The following is a 17,742-nucleotide window of genomic DNA, read 5'->3' as shown; positions in this document are numbered from 1 at the left end:
ATTTTTTTTGTCACATAAAGTTTGATAGTGTAGACAGAGCTTTACAATAGCTATCCAAGTTTCTATTTTTATTTTGTTGTATTAGTCGAATGACACTGGGTCAAAGGTTATTCAATACATGACAGACAGTGTCACAAAGCTGATGGTCACAGGGCAGAATGATGTCAAGATCTCATCTCAAACTGTGGCAGTTACAGTTTCAAAAGTCTTCACTTTGGCTATATTAAATGGTATTTATATTTTTGTATAATTTTTAGAATTATATGTTTTTTGTAATGAACATGAGTTTTCTTACTAATTAAATTATCTATTCTATGTAGTATTAAACCAGAAAAATAATATTATTTATATGAAGTACATTCTATTAATCTCCAAATGATGGACCTCTATTACTTTCTATCCTACATATATGTGCATATTTCTTCTACAGTGGGTTGGTCACCAGCTCAAACACTACTCCTCGAAACTGAAGTACATTAAAATATTGAAAATAACATTTAAAGGAGTTGTTAGGACACTTAACTGTCATACAGACCCGGGTTTAATTGCTGATAACTCCCAGTCTACTCGCCTGTAAATGAGTACCTGGGTGCAAATACTAGAGAGGATAAGGCAGCGTGAAAAGGAACTGGCCACCCTACCACATAATGCTGAGGCTTAAGTAAAATTAGCTCCTAACAGCTCATTACCCTGGATGTTCAGAATTGAATACGGGACCTTTTACTTTTATAGGTTTGTAACAACAGTAATTTTGTGTCTTTATAATGGAATCGATATTAATGTTATATTATTATACAGGGACAGAACCATTCTCAGATCAGAATAACAAACCAATTATGAAGATTCCAGATGTTCAAGATTTGTTTGGTATAAGTAATGACTCATCAACGGAATTACAAGTACAGGTATTTGAATGCAAAGGCTAGGTCTACTGGCAAACTTGACCAATATTTTGTTTGCAGACTTCAGAGTTTGCTCGAGTTTGTAAACTAACTAGTTTGTAGACAAACTAGTTTTCTTTAGTTTGCCATATAGTTTGTCTACTGGTCTACACTAGCAAACATTAGTTGGAGAGTGCTCAAATTTTGCCAGTGTAGACTAGGTTTTACTGTTAATTATTTTGACTCTCTCACACTGCCTCCTCTGTCTTTTATTCAATTTTTAATTCAACAGTATGACGTAATAGTAGGACCTGTTTTTGTTTGCACTGGCTTTGACTTTAAAAATGCCCTTATACAAAACTAACTTTTACTTAGGTTATTGCAAGAACTAACAACCCATACCCGCTAGACAACTCGAGTGTTGAACTTGGGTCAATGATAAGTCTAGACATGAAGAACGACACAGGTCAAACCGTCATTCCAACTGATCCTGATGTGCCTATAGAGTTTATGATCCAGTTAGATTTAGATAACTCAAGCCAGAACGCAAGCAGTCTCATGGAGGATGTTTACAGCTATGAGGAGTCTGAAAATGGCCTGTTATCTTGCAGAAATCTAGATGGTATATATAGATATATTTAATATGATTTAAATTGTTGACAGTGTCGATCTGAGTGGCTAAGGAATGGACTAGCTGCTGCAAACCATAGCCATAAAATTGGCAGAGATCAAGACTCTCCTTTACTATATAGTTTTGGTGGTCAAACAAGTCCTCTTAGAAGGACTGGAGGTCTGGTGTACACATTTGGCTTAAAGAACCCTGTATGCCTGCATCTTTCGAAAAAGTAGCGGGTTACCCTGCTACTGGCCCATGTCAGCACCTATCGCTGTGGATAGGTAAAAGTGGATCCTAAACGCAAAGGAAGAAAAAGTTGTTGCATTTTTTTAAAGGGGATCACAAACATGTATCCATTATCAATTTTTTGAATTCAATCAAAATTTCTCTTTTTCTAGATATACAGAAGTATTCAGCTGTGGTTGTGGAGGTAACAGCACACAGCAATGATGACATGTTATCTAACATAACTTACCAATATGACATTGAGGTGTTCTTGAAGGTCAATGGTACTGCTTCTGAAGGCAAGATTGTTTTCACTATTCTTTTTGATTAATTATGCAATATACTGTAGTGCTAGGGTTATTGTCATTGAATGCTTACCATTTAACTGAACTATTTATTTTGTTTCTTTGTAATTTGGAGATTATTGGAAGATTCTATTAACCACAAATTGGGAAAACAATGTTACAAATTTGTGATATTATTTTGTTTAGACCGGAGCACTCACTGGCAAAACTCAGAGACTCCAGAGCATGAGCAGTCTAATGCAACTACCCAGCGATGGTGGAGCCCCTTAGGAGTGCTAAAGTCTTTGTCCCCTGCGATACAACACTGTGTGTAATATCCTTTTGTTTTGATTTTTAGATGATTATGATCTAAGCTGTACCTTATCACAGCTTTTAACAACATATAACAAGACTGCAAATAAATATTATCCTAATATACCATGGAACAAGACATTGCTATCAACTGTAGAAGGCGAGACCTTATGTTTTTTTTCAAATATCATGCTTTCAAAGTGAGTATAACACATATCGCACTCACTGCAGGATGTCATACCACATTGTTAGGTTGAGATAGGGTGAATGTAACACATATCGCACTCATTGTGGGATGTCATACCACATTGTTAGGTTGAGATAGGGTGAATGTATCATATCGCACTCATTGTGGGATGTCATACCACATTCTTAGGTTGAGATAGGGTGAATGTAACACATACTGTATCGCACTCACTGTGGGACGTCATACCACATTGTTAGGTTGAGATAGGGTGAATGTAACACATATCGCACTCCTTGTGGGATGTCATACCACATTGTTAGGTTGAGATAGGGTGAATGTAACACATACTTTATCGCACTTATTGCAGGACGTCATACCACATTGTTAGGTTGAGATAGGGTGAATGTATCACATATCGCACTCACTGTGGGACGTCATACCACATTGTTAGGTTGAGATAGGGTGAATGTAACACATATCGCACTCATTGTGGGACGTCATACCACATTGTTAGGTTGAGATAGGGTGAATGTAACACATATCGCACTCATTGTGGGATGTCATACCACATTGTTAGGTTGAGATAGGGTGAATGTAACACATACTTTATCGCACTTATTGCAGGACGTCATACCACATTGTTAGGTTGAGATAGGGTGAATGTATCACATATCGCACTCACTGTGGGACGTCATACCACATTGTTAGGTTGAGATAGGTGAATGTATCATATCGTACTCATTGTGGGACGTCATACCACATTGTTAGGTTGAGATAGGGTGAATGTAACACATACTTTATCGCACTTATTGCAGGACGTCATACCACATTGTTAGGTTGAGATAGGGTGAATGTATCACATATCGCACTCACTGTGGGACGTCATACCACATTGTTAGGTTGAGATAGGGTGAATGTAACACATATCGCACTCATTGTGGGACGTCATACCACATTGTTAGGTTGAGATAGGGTGAATGTAACACATATCGCACTCATTGTGGGATGTCATACCACATTGTTAGGTTGAGATAGGGTGAATGTAACACATACTTTATCGCACTTATTGCAGGACGTCATACCACATTGTTAGGTTGAGATAGGGTGAATGTATCACATATCGCACTCACTGTGGGACGTCATACCACATTGTTAGGTTGAGATAGGGTGAATGTATCATATCGTACTCATTGTGGGACGTCGTACCACATTGTTAGGTTGAGATAGGGTGAATGTAACACATATCCCACTCATTGTGGGATGTCATACCACATTCTTAGGTTGAGATAGGGTGAATGTAACACATACTGTATCGCACTCACTGTGGGACGTCATACCACATTGTTAGGTTGAGATAGGGTGAATGTAACACATATCGCACTCACTGTGGGACGTCATACCACATTGTTAGGTTGAGATAGGGTGAATGTAACACATATCGCACTCATTGTGGGACGTCATACCACATTGTTAGGTTGAGATAGGGTGAATGTAACACATATCGCACTCATTGTGGGATGTCATACCACATTGTTAGGTTGAGATAGGGTGAATGTAACACATATCGCACTCATTGTGGGATGTCATACCACATTGTTAGGTTGAGATAGGGTGAATGTAACACATACTTTATCGCACTTATTGCAGGACGTCATACCACATTGTTAGGTTGAGATAGGGTGAATGTATCACATATCGCACTCACTGTGGGACGTCATACCACATTGTTAGGTTGAGATAGGGTGAATGTATTACATATCGCACTCACTGTGGGACGTCATACCACATTGTTAGGTTGAGATAGGGTGAATGTAACACATACTGTATCACACTCATTGTGGGACGTCATACCACATTGTTAGGTTGAGATAGGGTGAATGTAACACATACTGTATCGCACTCATTGTGGGACGTCATACCACATTGTTAGGTTGAGATAGGGTGAATGTATCATATCGCACTTATTGCAGGACGTCATACCACATTGTTAGGTTGAGATAGGGTGAATGTATCATATCCCACTTATTGCAGGACGTCATACCACATTGTTAGGTTGAGATAGGGTGAATGTATCATATCGCACTTATTGCAGGACGTCATACCACATTGTTAGGTTGAGATAGGGTGAATGTATCATATCGCACTTATTGCAGGACGTCATACCACATTGTTAGGTTGAGATAGGGTGAATGTATCATATCGCACTTATTTCAGGACGTCATACCACATTGTTAGGTTGAGATAGGGTGAATGTATCATATCGCACTTATTGCAGGACGTCATACCACATTATTAGGTTGAGATAGGGTGAATGTATCATATCGCACTTATTGCAGGACGTCATACCACATTGTTAGGTTGAGATAGGGTGAATGTATCATATCGCACTTATTGCAGGACGTCATACCACATTGTTAGGTTGAGATAGGGTGAATGTATCATATCGCACTTATTTCAGGACGTCATACCACATTGTTAGGTTGAGATAGGGTGAATGTATCATATCGTACTCATTGTGGGACGTCATACCACATTGTTAGGTTGAGATAGGGTGAATGTATCATATCGCACTTATTGCAGGACGTCATACCACATTGGTAGGTTGAGATAGGGTGAATGTATCATATCGTACTCATTGTGGGACGTCATACCACATTGTTAGGTTGAGATAGGGTGAATGTATCACATATCGCACTCATTGTGGGACGTCATGCCACATTGTTATTTTGAGATAGGGTGAATGTATCACATATCGCACTCATTGTGGGATGTCATACCACATTGTTAGGTTGAGATAGGGTGAATGTATCACATTTTGCACTCACTGTGGGACGTCATACCACATTGTTAGGTTGAGATAGGGTGAATGTATCACATATCGCACTCATTGTGGGATGTCATACCACATTGTTAGGTTGAGATAGGGTGAATGTATCACATATCGCACTCATTGTGGGACGTCATACCACATTGTTAGGTTGCGATAGGGTAAATGTAACACACATCGCACTCATTGTGGGACGTCATACCACATTGTTAGGTTGCGATAGGGTGAATGTTACACATATCACACTCACTGTGTGACGAGACACACACTATGGAATATCATACTACAGCATGTTTCTTGACATATACTTCTACAGATACATATACTCGACAGGAAGTGTATCAGTTTGTGTGAGAAATAATGGTGAAACGATGAGTTACTCGGCCTCTGAAGAACCAACCGTATTGAGGTTTCTTATGGGTTTGTATACATCGGCATGCTATTACAGAACTGGAGATACTTGGAATCAAGAAGGATGTGAAGTAAGTATTCAATTGTGAATTTTGAAGACAATGAAGGTGTTTTTGTTACCACACATCTCAACAAACTTATTTTTTAATTACCGTCATTGCTTTATTTTATATATACATGTGTATCATAGGATATGATTCATTTTAGTTTTATGTGATCAACAGGTTGGAAATAAAACAACAGTCGATCAAACACAGTGCTTCTGTCTACTTATTCCCCCGGAAACATCATATGATGAGACTTCACCAATGCGTAGACGACGATCCACAGAGGGCAGTGAAGACTTGCAGAGTGATGTAGCAACCTTCAGTGGAGGACTGGCTGTGTCTTTTAACCAAATTGAATTGACAGTAGGCCTAAACCAACTGGCAGAGAACCCTACAGTGTTTGCATTTATGCTCAGCTGTATCTGCTTTTATTTTGTGGTGATATTCTGGGCTAGAAAAGAAGATAAAAGAGATATGATTAAAGTAAGATTCTTTTTGTAAAATTTGAGAATGAAATATGTCATTGAGCCTGCTGAAACACTAGTGTAACAAAACAACTTGTTCGTCCATAGGGATTGGTTTAATAATATTGCAGACAGTAAAGAATTGTAGTCAGCAAGATAAATTTACAATTTCAATGAAAAATATATACTTAATGAGTTGCTAGCTGATTTTCCATTATATACTATTTTTCGAATCTCCTTAGTTTACATAAAATGTGCTATATTCTGTACAATTGTATGAATTATTATTTTTCATTACAGGCCGGTGTTTGTCCAATGATTGACAACAATCCTTGTGATTACTACAACTACGAAGTTACTTTTTTTACCGGTGTACGAATTGGGTCAGGTACAACAGCAAATGTGTTTTTTATTTTGAACGGTGAACAAGGTCAAACAGAGATTCGAGCTGTCAAAGATAAAAAGCGTTTGATACTCCAACGAAGCAGCATAGATTCCTTTGTAATGGCAGTGCCTCGTAGTCTTGGAACTCTGGTACATCTTCGAATATGGCATGATAATTCCGGGAACGCTAAGTGGTTTTTAAGCCGCGTACTTATTAAGGATTTGCAGACGAATCGGAGTTATTACTTTATGATTGATAGATGGTTCTCGTTAGAACACGATGACATGCAGGTGAGCTATTACTATACAGTGTTATACATAATTACATGAAATCATAACATCGTGATTTATACTAAAATTTATTTTTATGTCTATTTTAGATTGAACGAGTTATCCCGACAGCTGGTATAAGCGAAATCACTAGTTTTGGCCATTTATTCCATAGTAAAACTCGACGAAATTTAAGCGACGCTCATCTCTGGTTGTCTGTCTTCTTCCGCCCGGCAAGGAGCACATTCACCCGGTGTCAAAGAGCAACTTGTTGTCTTTCTCTTTTATTCTGCACGATGATGGCAAACATTCTTATGTACCAAACTGACGAAGACCCTGATGCGGCACAGTCCGGAACGTTTGCAATCGGATCTTTTAAAATATCCGTCATGGAGATTACAATTGGAGTCATTAGTAGTCTTATGGTATTTCCTGTCAACATCGCTATTGTGCAGTTATTCCGGTTATCACGTCCAGTTTCATTCAATCGCAAATGTCATAGGCATAAAAGAATGAAGAGCATGTACGGTGAGAACAATAAAACCAAGGTAGAGCAAGAAATATCGCCTGAAAAAGCACCTGACAATGGCATAAGTGGTCAAGATCCGAAGCTTACAAGTGTCGTGATTAACATCAATGAAGTTGAGAGGAACAAAAAGACCAATAAGTCAAAGAAGAGAAAGCCATTGCCTTGGTGGTGTTTGTATGTTGGTTGGGTTTTATCTTTCATCACTATTGGGATTGCAATGTGGTTGACAATTGGGGTGGCAGCAAACTTTGGAGCTGAGAAAGCAGAGCAGTGGTTAATGTCAATATGTGTATCACTTACTCAAGATATTCTTGTTTCACAGCCAATTAAGGTAAAATTGATATGGGGTTGTAAGAAATCTCATGTCTAGTAGCAGTAGAGGAGGAGGCTCCATCCCTAAAAAATTTAAGAGAACCCCTTTTCAGGAGAACCATATCTGTACCACACTGTTCTGTTGATTTTTTAACACCTACACCTCTATTCAAAAGTTTCCTCTGAAACGAATAAGGGGAATTGCAGCAGAGCCCAACTCCTATTAAAAAGATAACATTTGTTGTGTCTCGAAGATGTTGCAATATAGTGGTTCTACTGTACCCCAGCTCTTCACTGCAGCTTATGAACAATATATTACTGTTTACTCAAGTAATTATTTGTCTTTTCATGAAATTCAGGTAATATTTCTGGCGACTTTCTATTCACTTGTGATCAAAAGCCCAGATAAAGATGAAGATGGCCCATCACCAGAGCTAAAGACAGATGAGGACTGGCTTCATGACCAGAAGCAGGATGGCAAAGGAGACAAGAATGTTATAAACGAGAGTGATGAAGCATTAAATAATGCATTACCGCCTGACTCTGATGAGATTGAAGAGTTGAAAAAAGAAAGGTAAACTAAATTCATTATTCAGTTAGTCCAGGGGAATAGAATTTGTACATTTTTTATTTTGTTTGTTCTTTTTGATTTCAATATTGTGATTTTTCAGGATAAATTGTAATTTTACATGTTTGTTTTACATCTTGCTTGTTAAATTTTTCTGTTTTGGGTCATCCTCAATAACCAATTTATATTTTTATGAAAACAATATTTCACCATAGCTTATAGACCTTGACATACACACTTATCCTTTTACATTGCAGTATATTAATGTGATTTTTCGTCTCAATTTACAGACAAAAAGAAATTCAGATGAGTAAAATTCTGAAAGAGATTGTTACATACCTGTTATTCCTCCTCATTATGATTATAATTACTTTTGGTAATATTGGGAGCGGTGTCAATGGTTTACAGAGGTCGATGACCGCCAGTTATATCAATGCTGACTACAATGGAAAAAAGCCATTTTATAAGGTATACCTTTATTAATACAATGCACACAATACACAATCATTGTATTCTTTGAAATACAGATGAGATACATCCTGAGAGAAAAAGTAACAAATAATATTTGCATTATATTGGGATTCTACACAAGAATTAATTGATATGGGAGTTATAAGAATTCTCCTGTCTAGTAGCAATAGAGGCTCCATCCCTCAAAACTATGAGAGAACCTCTTTTTAGGAGACACGCTTATTCAGGAAACACACCTATCTAAAAGACCCCTATTCAGGAGACACCTCTATTACCCTTGAAATTATTGAGGTGAATTATAGAGTCACCCTATTCAGAGAATTAATTCTTGTCTCGTGTAAAAAACACAAGCAAGTATAAGGAGAAAATTAGAAAAAAAAAAAAAACAAACAATAAGCTGTATATCCTGCAACGCTATATAATAGATAGGAATAATAACAGCATCAATTAAAATGTTTATACTAGTAATAAAAAAACGCCATTACTTTATTCTTAGATTTATTCCCGGGAATATTTTTGGGATTACATGGATGAGGTGTTTGTACCAACACTGTATTCCAGGGTAGGCTTTAATGGAACAAGAAATGAAATATATGAAATTGAACAACTTGCTGCTGATAGGACATCGTCTTTATTAAGCACAGCTAGGCTACGACAGGTCAGAGTTCAAGAAGGTTTGTAGTAGAATTCAATATAACAAAGTACTGTAAGAGTCTTGCCATTTGTGTGTTTGCTTTGCGATGACCTAGCAACTACTGTAGTTATGTCATGTTAATTCATTGTGTGCATGCAGAAACATGTGCTTCCTCATTTGATTCATTGACACAATATTCATATGTTCTAAAGCTCTGTCTACACTTTATGTGACAAAAAAATGTGCTATGCTCATAATATATGGACACGGTTATGTCATATATGGACACGGTGATGTCATATTACTATTATATTTGTTGTCAAACTAGTTTGATAGTACTGTATAGACAGAGCTTAAGTAAGTCCTAACTCAAAGGTTTCCTATTATCATGGTCAGGTAGTACTGTTTAACATCCTTTAATTACAATTTTTAGATTACTGTGATGTACCAAGTGAATTTGAAACACTTAGTTTAACATGCAATCCAGCGTACAGCTTTGGAGCTGAAGAAGACAGACACTTCTCAGAGAATTGGATTTTGCTGAATCAAACTGGTGATTGTTTAATAATAAATATTAATAATTGTAGCAATTTATATATTATTATAACTAATAAAAATGAAAAAAATACCTTGTTAAAATAAGTGGTTGGTTAGAATGAGCCCTCGAGCCAGCAATAGTCTCCAATAGTCTCCAGTGATATGTGTATTCAATATTCACTCTGTTTTGAATAATTTCCCTGCTTGAATACATACCTGCTTGGAATGTATCTGAACTTATGGCCCCTTGAACATCTTCCAAACAGTAATGTGTCCTGATGTAATTTCAGCTCAATACCAAAGGTCAATCATAACATTTATAATGTACTTAATACATTTTTTGTTTTCAAACAGAATGCAGAATGCAGCATAACATTTCTTGAAATGCTGAAAAGACAAATATTTATTATTTTATCTTTAAGACCCTACAGTAAAAAATGATTATGAAAATCTGTGGAAATACAAAACTTGGTACGAATTGGATAACTTGCCACTTTGGGGAGTATATGGCATTTACGGAGGCGGAGGATACATTGCAGACCTAGGTGACACGGACGAAGCAGCCTGGAAAACAACCAACTACCTGCGTAAATCAAAATGGGTCGACCAGCATACACGAGCCGTCTTTATTGAATTTTCTGTGTACAATCCACCAACAAATTTATTTGGAGTATCGAACATGGTTGTTGAATTCCCTCCAACAGGAGGTAAATACATGTTTTATATTTGTTTTATAAAGAAGAGAACATGAACTTAAATTTTGTAAATAATTTGTTATTTATTTCCTCTTGATACTGGGAGACCTCTTCTGTACGAGACAAAGACTTTTCTTCCAAAAAGCCCAGTACAGGGGCATGATTACAGTAACACATCTGGAGATGGTCTCCTACTCTGTGCAAATAGTAAGTGATATTGCATAGATGAGTCTCAGACCCATGATTCTCGCATGCTAGTCCAACATCCCATACCATTATGCCATACCTCACAACATTTACATTGTAAAGTGTTGAATGAGGGAATGAAACAAAGCTATTTTCTTTACAGGGGCTGTGACATTTTACTCGTTTCAAGGTGTATTCCTTGATCGCTACATTGGAGGTCTAGGCCTATTCATCAACTTATGCGAGATTGTCTTCAGCTTTTTCATACTGCTGTTCCTAGCTAGAGAATACTCCACCATCAAGCAAGAAAGAAAGGCATATTTTAAGAAATTTTCCAATCTTATTGAGTTGGCCGTGTTGCTGTTGTCTATTCTAGCTTTGATAGCGTATATAAATCGCTACATTTTTGGTAAACGGTTGAAGACTTTAAGAGAAGAAGACATCAAACAATATTTGAATTTTCACCATTTTGCAATTTGGGAACAGGTTAGTAAAAAAGTTTGATTTATTTTGATACTATACAGAAACAAACACGTTGTTAATGCACTACTCACATTACTATTGCAAATAAATATTTTCTTATTTGACATTTTTTTTCAGATGTATTACTACATTCTTGGATTTATTCTCTTCATCTCTACTGCTAAGTTTCTCAAATTACTGCGGTTTAATCGGCGTATGCTCTTGTTATCCAACACTATTAGTTGTTGCTGGTTGGAACTTCTTCTTTTCCTGATGGTGTTTCTAATCATATTTGCTGCATACGCATCATGTGGGTACCTACTTTTTGGCTCAACATTGAAAGACTACTCAAGCTACTTAACAACGCTGGAGTCGCTCTTTGCAACACTTCTTGGTAACTATAGTTTGATTTTTCCAAGTAGGATTATTACAAACACAACTCTTTAATAATAAGTTGATGCTATTTATAAATTTTATGCACACTTCCGGAAAAAAATTATTATTAGTTATCCGCTTGGTAGAGCGGATAACTCCTTGTTATTGTATGGGATCAATATTTTTTTCTGTATTATTCTTCTTTCCATCCTTCCTTTTTGTGGGTCGCGTTTCTCTAAAATGTGTAAACATAACATTTGACAACATATGGGCATTTACGTGAAGTTGTGCACCTCCTATTTTTGAATGACGTCATAGTTGCGCAACGTGACTTACGCCCAATTTTATGAATTTCAATGATTGATCATAGATTAAAAACCAAAAGTCATTTAGTATTGACACTTTGACAAAATTTAAGTCATATCAGGGGCAAACTTTCTACGGATTAAAAATGGCATGTTTCAAAATGAATTTCTAATCAACTTTTTATGCGTTTCTTGTCATTTTGAGCATGTCAAAAATTCCCACGGGCGCGCAAAAACATATTTTTTCTCTTGAATTATATTTTTCAAGCCTTTCCTAGTAATTTTGAAAACAATTTAGACCTTTTCCAATTTAAATAACGCCATACGAACACGTTGAATTAGACAATTCGTGCGCGTTTTTTATGAAAAAGCTTAAAAAATCGTCAAAATTATGTCTTTTTTTAAACAGTCATAGTTTCTAAAGTAAACCGTGAACCGTTTATTTTTATTACAAAATCTAGAAGTTGATGAGTTGTAGATATCGGATCATGCATCGATAAGGATAAAAAACATTGTGACGTCATCGTATGGCCACACGAATGTAAAATATAGGATTTTTGTCTCTTTCGTTATTGCTCATCACATTCAATGGAGCACATCACGCTTATCTGTATTCTTTTTTCTCCTACATTTATATATTGTGTAGGTCAATCAACTTTCTTTAGCATGAGATAAAAATATTTTAATTTTTATGACGTCATCATGCCTAAAAATTTTAATTACGTGGGCCATTAATTTCATCTTTACAGTAAATTTTAATCTGTAATAGCTCGTAAGAATAAAATGTGATAATCACGATTAAAATGTTTTCTGGAAGCTATTGGATTGTAGATACGAATTCATGTAAACATTTTGCCAATCGGATGTTGTGACGTCATCATCATGGCCAGTTGAATAAAAAAAGTCGTATTTTCATATTTTGCGTAATAGTTCATCACATTTAAAAGGGTGCGCATCTATATTTTACGTATTCAAATTTCTTCTACACGTTAATATGTTGTTCCTGAGATAATTTCCTTCTGAAATTGCTATCTAAGTGTTTCATTTTGATACCGTCGCCATGTTAAAAATTGGAATAAATGGCGGGTCTCGTAATTTCACCTATTCTACACTGTAGTATGTATACAGATTATACTGTTTGCATGTATATACTATATGACACAAAATTGACAGAATTCAGCACTAACAGCATATCATATTCTTCAGTTCTTGTCATATAATGCCATAATCTTTATCTGTGTGCAATATTCCAACGTATGACGTGCACGTGGCGTTTGTCGTGGTGCGGATAACTAACTCGTCAAAGTGACGAGTTTCATGTCTAGTTATTATTATTAATATCATGATGATATATGACTTTTTTTGCAACATGCAATTAGTGTGTTGTTGCTTTGATGTTATCATATTGTATTTGTGAAAAACTAATAAAATCACTCATCAATATTTTTCTTTCACCTAACACATAATATTACTGCTAAGTACCACCTAAATCAATAGAGGATATAGTAATGTTTTATTCATATCAAATTTTTTTGTTGTAAATAAAAGATCATAATAAAACTACTCTGTATATCCAACTTAAATCAATAGTGTATTACATAAAAGTATATTTTTACAGTACATATAATTTATGAAGTTCCAACTCCATTCTCCCACCTCCCCCACCATTGCTATGAACAGTGTGCTGTTTTTTTCTTTAATGAAATGAATGAATCGTACCCTGGTTAGTGGTATGATTCCAGGCTAGTGATGTGGGTTCAAGTTCTGCTCAAGTACAAATTTTAGGGTATCATGTACTGAACATTCAATACATTATTCATGTTGATCTACTGCCATGAATACTGGTGTTACAGTAGAACCCCTATTAAGGGGACACCTTCCCTTGGATAAGGGTAGGCTGTAGTGTTATATTGACCTCATTCAAGGGACACCTGTCTGTCAAAAGAAGGGTTGTAGTGTATTGAAATAAAACTTCTGTTTTTTATAGGTAAATTTGATTTTCTGTCAATGCAAGAAGAGAATCGTGTTTTGGGAGCATTATTCTTCTTCTCTTTTATGATGACCATTGTGTTTATTCTGATGAACATGTTCTTGACGATAATAAATGAGGCTTTTTCACAAACAAGAGCTGATAATGAGAGGCTGAATAATGAATTGGAAATGTTGGATTTTATGATTAATCATTTCAAAGTTTGGACAGGTTTTAAGGAAAAACGAGCGAGGGTACGAAGGAGGTACACTTACATTGAAGGTAGGTTTTATGAATTACTCATATTGTTTTATTATGTTTATGAAGAGTAAGCCTTATGGTTTGAATTTATTTTCCCATTAGCCACATATGTACTCTTTTTAATTTCAGTATTGGGGACACCTCCGTGACCCAAAATAAGTGTCCCCTTAATTAGGAGTGTCTCCTAAATAGTTATTGTTGGTAGTGTTAAATTAAACATACTCTCACTTGCACTGATGAAGGGCTAGTGTTGCTTTTCAGTCTGTTTTACTTTATCGTTTTGATTTAGCTTTTTGCTTTTTTTATTTTGTGCCTCCATTGAGATCCAGCCATTGATACCCACAGCATTGTCATTTTTCAGTAATTTTTCTTTGGATTTATAAGAATAGAATGATTACAATTATTATTTTCTTCTTAGCCTCTTCACTTTTTTTAGTGTTATTGCATAACATTTGAGAGTCTCTCTTTAATGTAATACTAGCTATTCTGTTACTAGGTGTTGAACCAATACAGGCTGACTGTGACACTATGCAGCAGAAGTTAAACGAAATGGTTGAAAAACTTAATGAGTTTATTCGACTGGAAAAATATTACGAACTAGGAATTATGAAGAGTGGAAGTCGCAAGATTTACACCTGCTAGTGGGGCATCAAATGTTGTATTTATAAACTTTATGTTGGAACAATTTATAAAAACACTATAATACCAGGATTACACCTGCAACAACAGTGTTTATAAACATAAATTAACACTAACACATTTTTAAAGTACTTTCTTTTGAACATTACTGTTTCGGGACTTGTCACTGTTGGTGAACTATGTATTGTGTTAGTAAGGTTTTTAAATTATGTTACTTTAACATGTAACATTTTAGTATAAAAAACCCAGTAGATATATAAAGAAAAATTAGATAATACATGATATGGCTTATAAATGTTTGTCATTGATCTTGTTATGTATACATGGTATAATTATTAATTCCATTTTGTTGTAATAATAATTAACAAACTCTATTTATTATTATTATTATTATTGTTTAGAAAAAACTTGTATTGATTATCTGACAAATCAATAACTACACAAGGTAGTTGCACAGTATTATTGCATTGACCTAATATTTAAAAAGGTTTCGCTGCATTTTAAGTTATATTGCAAACAAAACGGGCATAGTTTTACACAGCAAAATTTGTCTTGACACCAAACTCTCATACTTCATGCATCAAACAATTTAAACTTTAAAAACGCTTATTAGTAAGTAATTAGTAAGTTTCTCTCAGATTATGGAGCAACTATTCCAGAATTTACATTATTAGTTTATATTGTAATGTGTTTTTAACTAATTGCTGATCAAAGGTTAGGTCTACCATGATTCGATTTTCAATAAATTGTTCTTGTTTTTTTTTTTAATAAAAAAGATCAATATCGTAATTTTTGCAAAACATCCACGTAAATCAATAATGTTGATGCATATAAATTGACGTATTCTCTCATTTTGAGATAATGAAAATTCAACTTATTGTTCTATAAATTTTAAAAGCACGATTCTTGAATATTTTGATAAAGTATAAAACATCGTCTTTTTAATTATGTACATTAAACGAACGTAGTTTATGTCGTCGAATATTATATATTGAATTAGAGTGTATAACCGTTCAATATTATACTGAATAAACTATCAGTAAAAATATTTCCACGAGTTGAATAGATCATTGTGTCTTGTCAAACAATACTTTTATTTCACTAATGAAAACTTTAGCTGCTAATTCAAGGTAGTGACGGCATATCTTATTTGATTGGTCAATTAACTACGTTTGCGCATGTGCTTATATTCTTATGTTTGAGAGTAACAGAACATTGAAACATTACATCACTCCTTGTTTCATCAACATGACGCTCAAGAATAACTTGTAAAATGAGGTTATTAAATTTACTTCAGGTAAGAGTTATCTATTATTTATATATATATTATTGATATTATTGTAGTTATTGACAATTTGTTAAAAGACAAAACTAATATGGAACAATATGACATTTTTTTTTAAAACTTGCTATACTATTTTTTACCTACAATAATTACTGTATACTTTTTTTATTTTCCCAAAGATTTTGTGTATGCTTAGTTGTGTCTCTTCGGCCATTTATGATGGTAAGTATACACATTAGTTCAATTTAGATTTATTTTTCAATAAACATCCCTCGATAAATGGTGAGGGGTTGCAAGAAGGTTTTATAACTTAGACATATTAGGTCTAAACCTTATTTAAAGGTTTTTTTTTTAAAAAACTAAACGAACAAAATCATAAAAACAGATCATGTCAGTTTGCAATCATGTTTGCCATTTTCTTTGTTTTTTTTTTTGGCAAATTAAATACTTTTTATCTTTTATATGTTTATTTGTGTTTCAGACGCAGTATGCGAAGAGCCTTACACAGTTGGCTGGTCGAATGATACTGATATATTAACAAGAGATGTTGGAGAAATAGTCGTACTTGAAGGTATTCCATCCAAATGTTTCGGGAAAATAACAAGCTGGGAGTTCATCTCTGCCAAAAATAATGGAACGATCCAGTTCTTTGTCTTACAAAGAGTACCAGACATCGCCGGAAAGTTCACCATTACTGGGAAATTGACAGTTGATACTTTTGGAAATGGAGTGACACGTCACGTGAGCTTGAATTCAGAAGATAATCTGGCAATTGCTTATGGCAATCTTATTGGTTTCTCTTCTGTTACCAATGGTATTGTGTATAAAGAGGGTGGTAGCTCTGTTTGGTACTCTGCAACTGATGACGACACACAAGATCTCGGTTATAGGTCCGAATGGGTTTTATCAAATAGTGCAAATCGGTCATATGCTCTGGTTGTTCACATTCAGACAATATGTAAGTAAACTTCCTTACTACTATTTGACATAACAGCATCATACTAAACCTCTAAACTGGCCTACTGTACGTGAGGGATTGTTTTTATCATTTCTTTTCATTTTCTTGTCTTCTAAATTTCAATATTTCATGAGATCTTTAAAATGGTTTAACCAGTGCAATGAAAATAATGCTTATACACAGGCCGCTCTTTCTTTAAAGTTTAATTTTATGTACTGTGTTAACGTATATTTTATTTTAAAACTTGTCATAATAATATAATATGTACTTTTTCATATTTCAACAGCCTCTCTCGGATGTCACGTGGACAATATTATTGGGCGCGAAATTAACATAAATCCTGGATCGTATGGTGCACCAACAGATGATTTTATAGACTGCCGTCAAGTCTGTGCCGAAAATAAATATGCGTAAGTACATACAATGTTTGTACTCTATATAAATTTTATGCACCGCTGGAGATGTATCATCCCTTAAAACAAAAAAATAGGTGAATAAAATCAAACTTTGAATGCCATTTTGTAGTTTTAATTAAAGTTAAAATAAAAATAATTATTCATTAAAAAAACCTAATATATTTTATTATTCACCTTTCTACCTCTTATTGACCCTCTGTTTAATATAACACAACAGTCCAGTACACCCCAG

At 35.0% G+C, this 17,742-nt stretch overlaps 1 protein-coding gene across 1 annotated transcript; it reads left to right on the top strand.

Annotated features, from left to right (window-relative positions):
* The first annotated feature begins 55 nt into the window (after window positions 1-55).
* LOC144839227 (polycystin-1-like protein 2) lies at window positions 56-15,828 on the top strand. Its single transcript, XM_078694540.1, has 18 exons — window positions 56-230; window positions 799-905; window positions 1,257-1,503; window positions 1,896-2,021; window positions 2,365-2,518; window positions 5,649-5,814; window positions 5,968-6,273; window positions 6,555-6,929; window positions 7,019-7,768; window positions 8,109-8,323; window positions 8,608-8,785; window positions 9,285-9,462; window positions 9,856-9,975; window positions 10,382-10,666; window positions 11,004-11,326; window positions 11,441-11,696; window positions 13,970-14,233; window positions 14,709-15,828. The coding sequence occupies exons 1-18, from the start codon at window positions 119-121 to the stop codon at window positions 14,852-14,854; spliced, it is 4,308 nt and encodes a 1,435-aa protein (XP_078550666.1). The 5' UTR covers window positions 56-118; the 3' UTR covers window positions 14,855-15,828.
* Window positions 15,829-17,742: the final 1,914 nt, after the last annotated feature.

The sequence above is a fragment of the Antedon bifida genome, chromosome 4 (genome assembly GCF_963402885.1).
Source record: "Antedon bifida chromosome 4, ecAntBifi1.1, whole genome shotgun sequence".
NCBI classification, from domain to species: domain Eukaryota; kingdom Metazoa; phylum Echinodermata; class Crinoidea; order Comatulida; family Antedonidae; genus Antedon; species Antedon bifida.
The sequence above is the reverse complement of the archived record's forward strand: the minus strand, read 5'-3'. Positions and strand labels throughout refer to the sequence as shown.

Bases quoted from the DNA above. Each gene is read 5' to 3' on its own strand.
- LOC144839227 (XM_078694540.1), top strand. From the start codon at position 119: ATGACAGACAGTGTCACAAAGCTGATGGTCACAGGGCAGAATGATGTC. The intron at 9,463-9,855 runs GTTTGTAGTAGA...TACAATTTTTAG, and splicing joins ACAGGTCAGAGTTCAAGAAG to ATTACTGTGATGTACCAAGT. The intron at 11,327-11,440 runs GTTAGTAAAAAA...ATTTTTTTTCAG, and splicing joins ATTTTGCAATTTGGGAACAG to ATGTATTACTACATTCTTGG.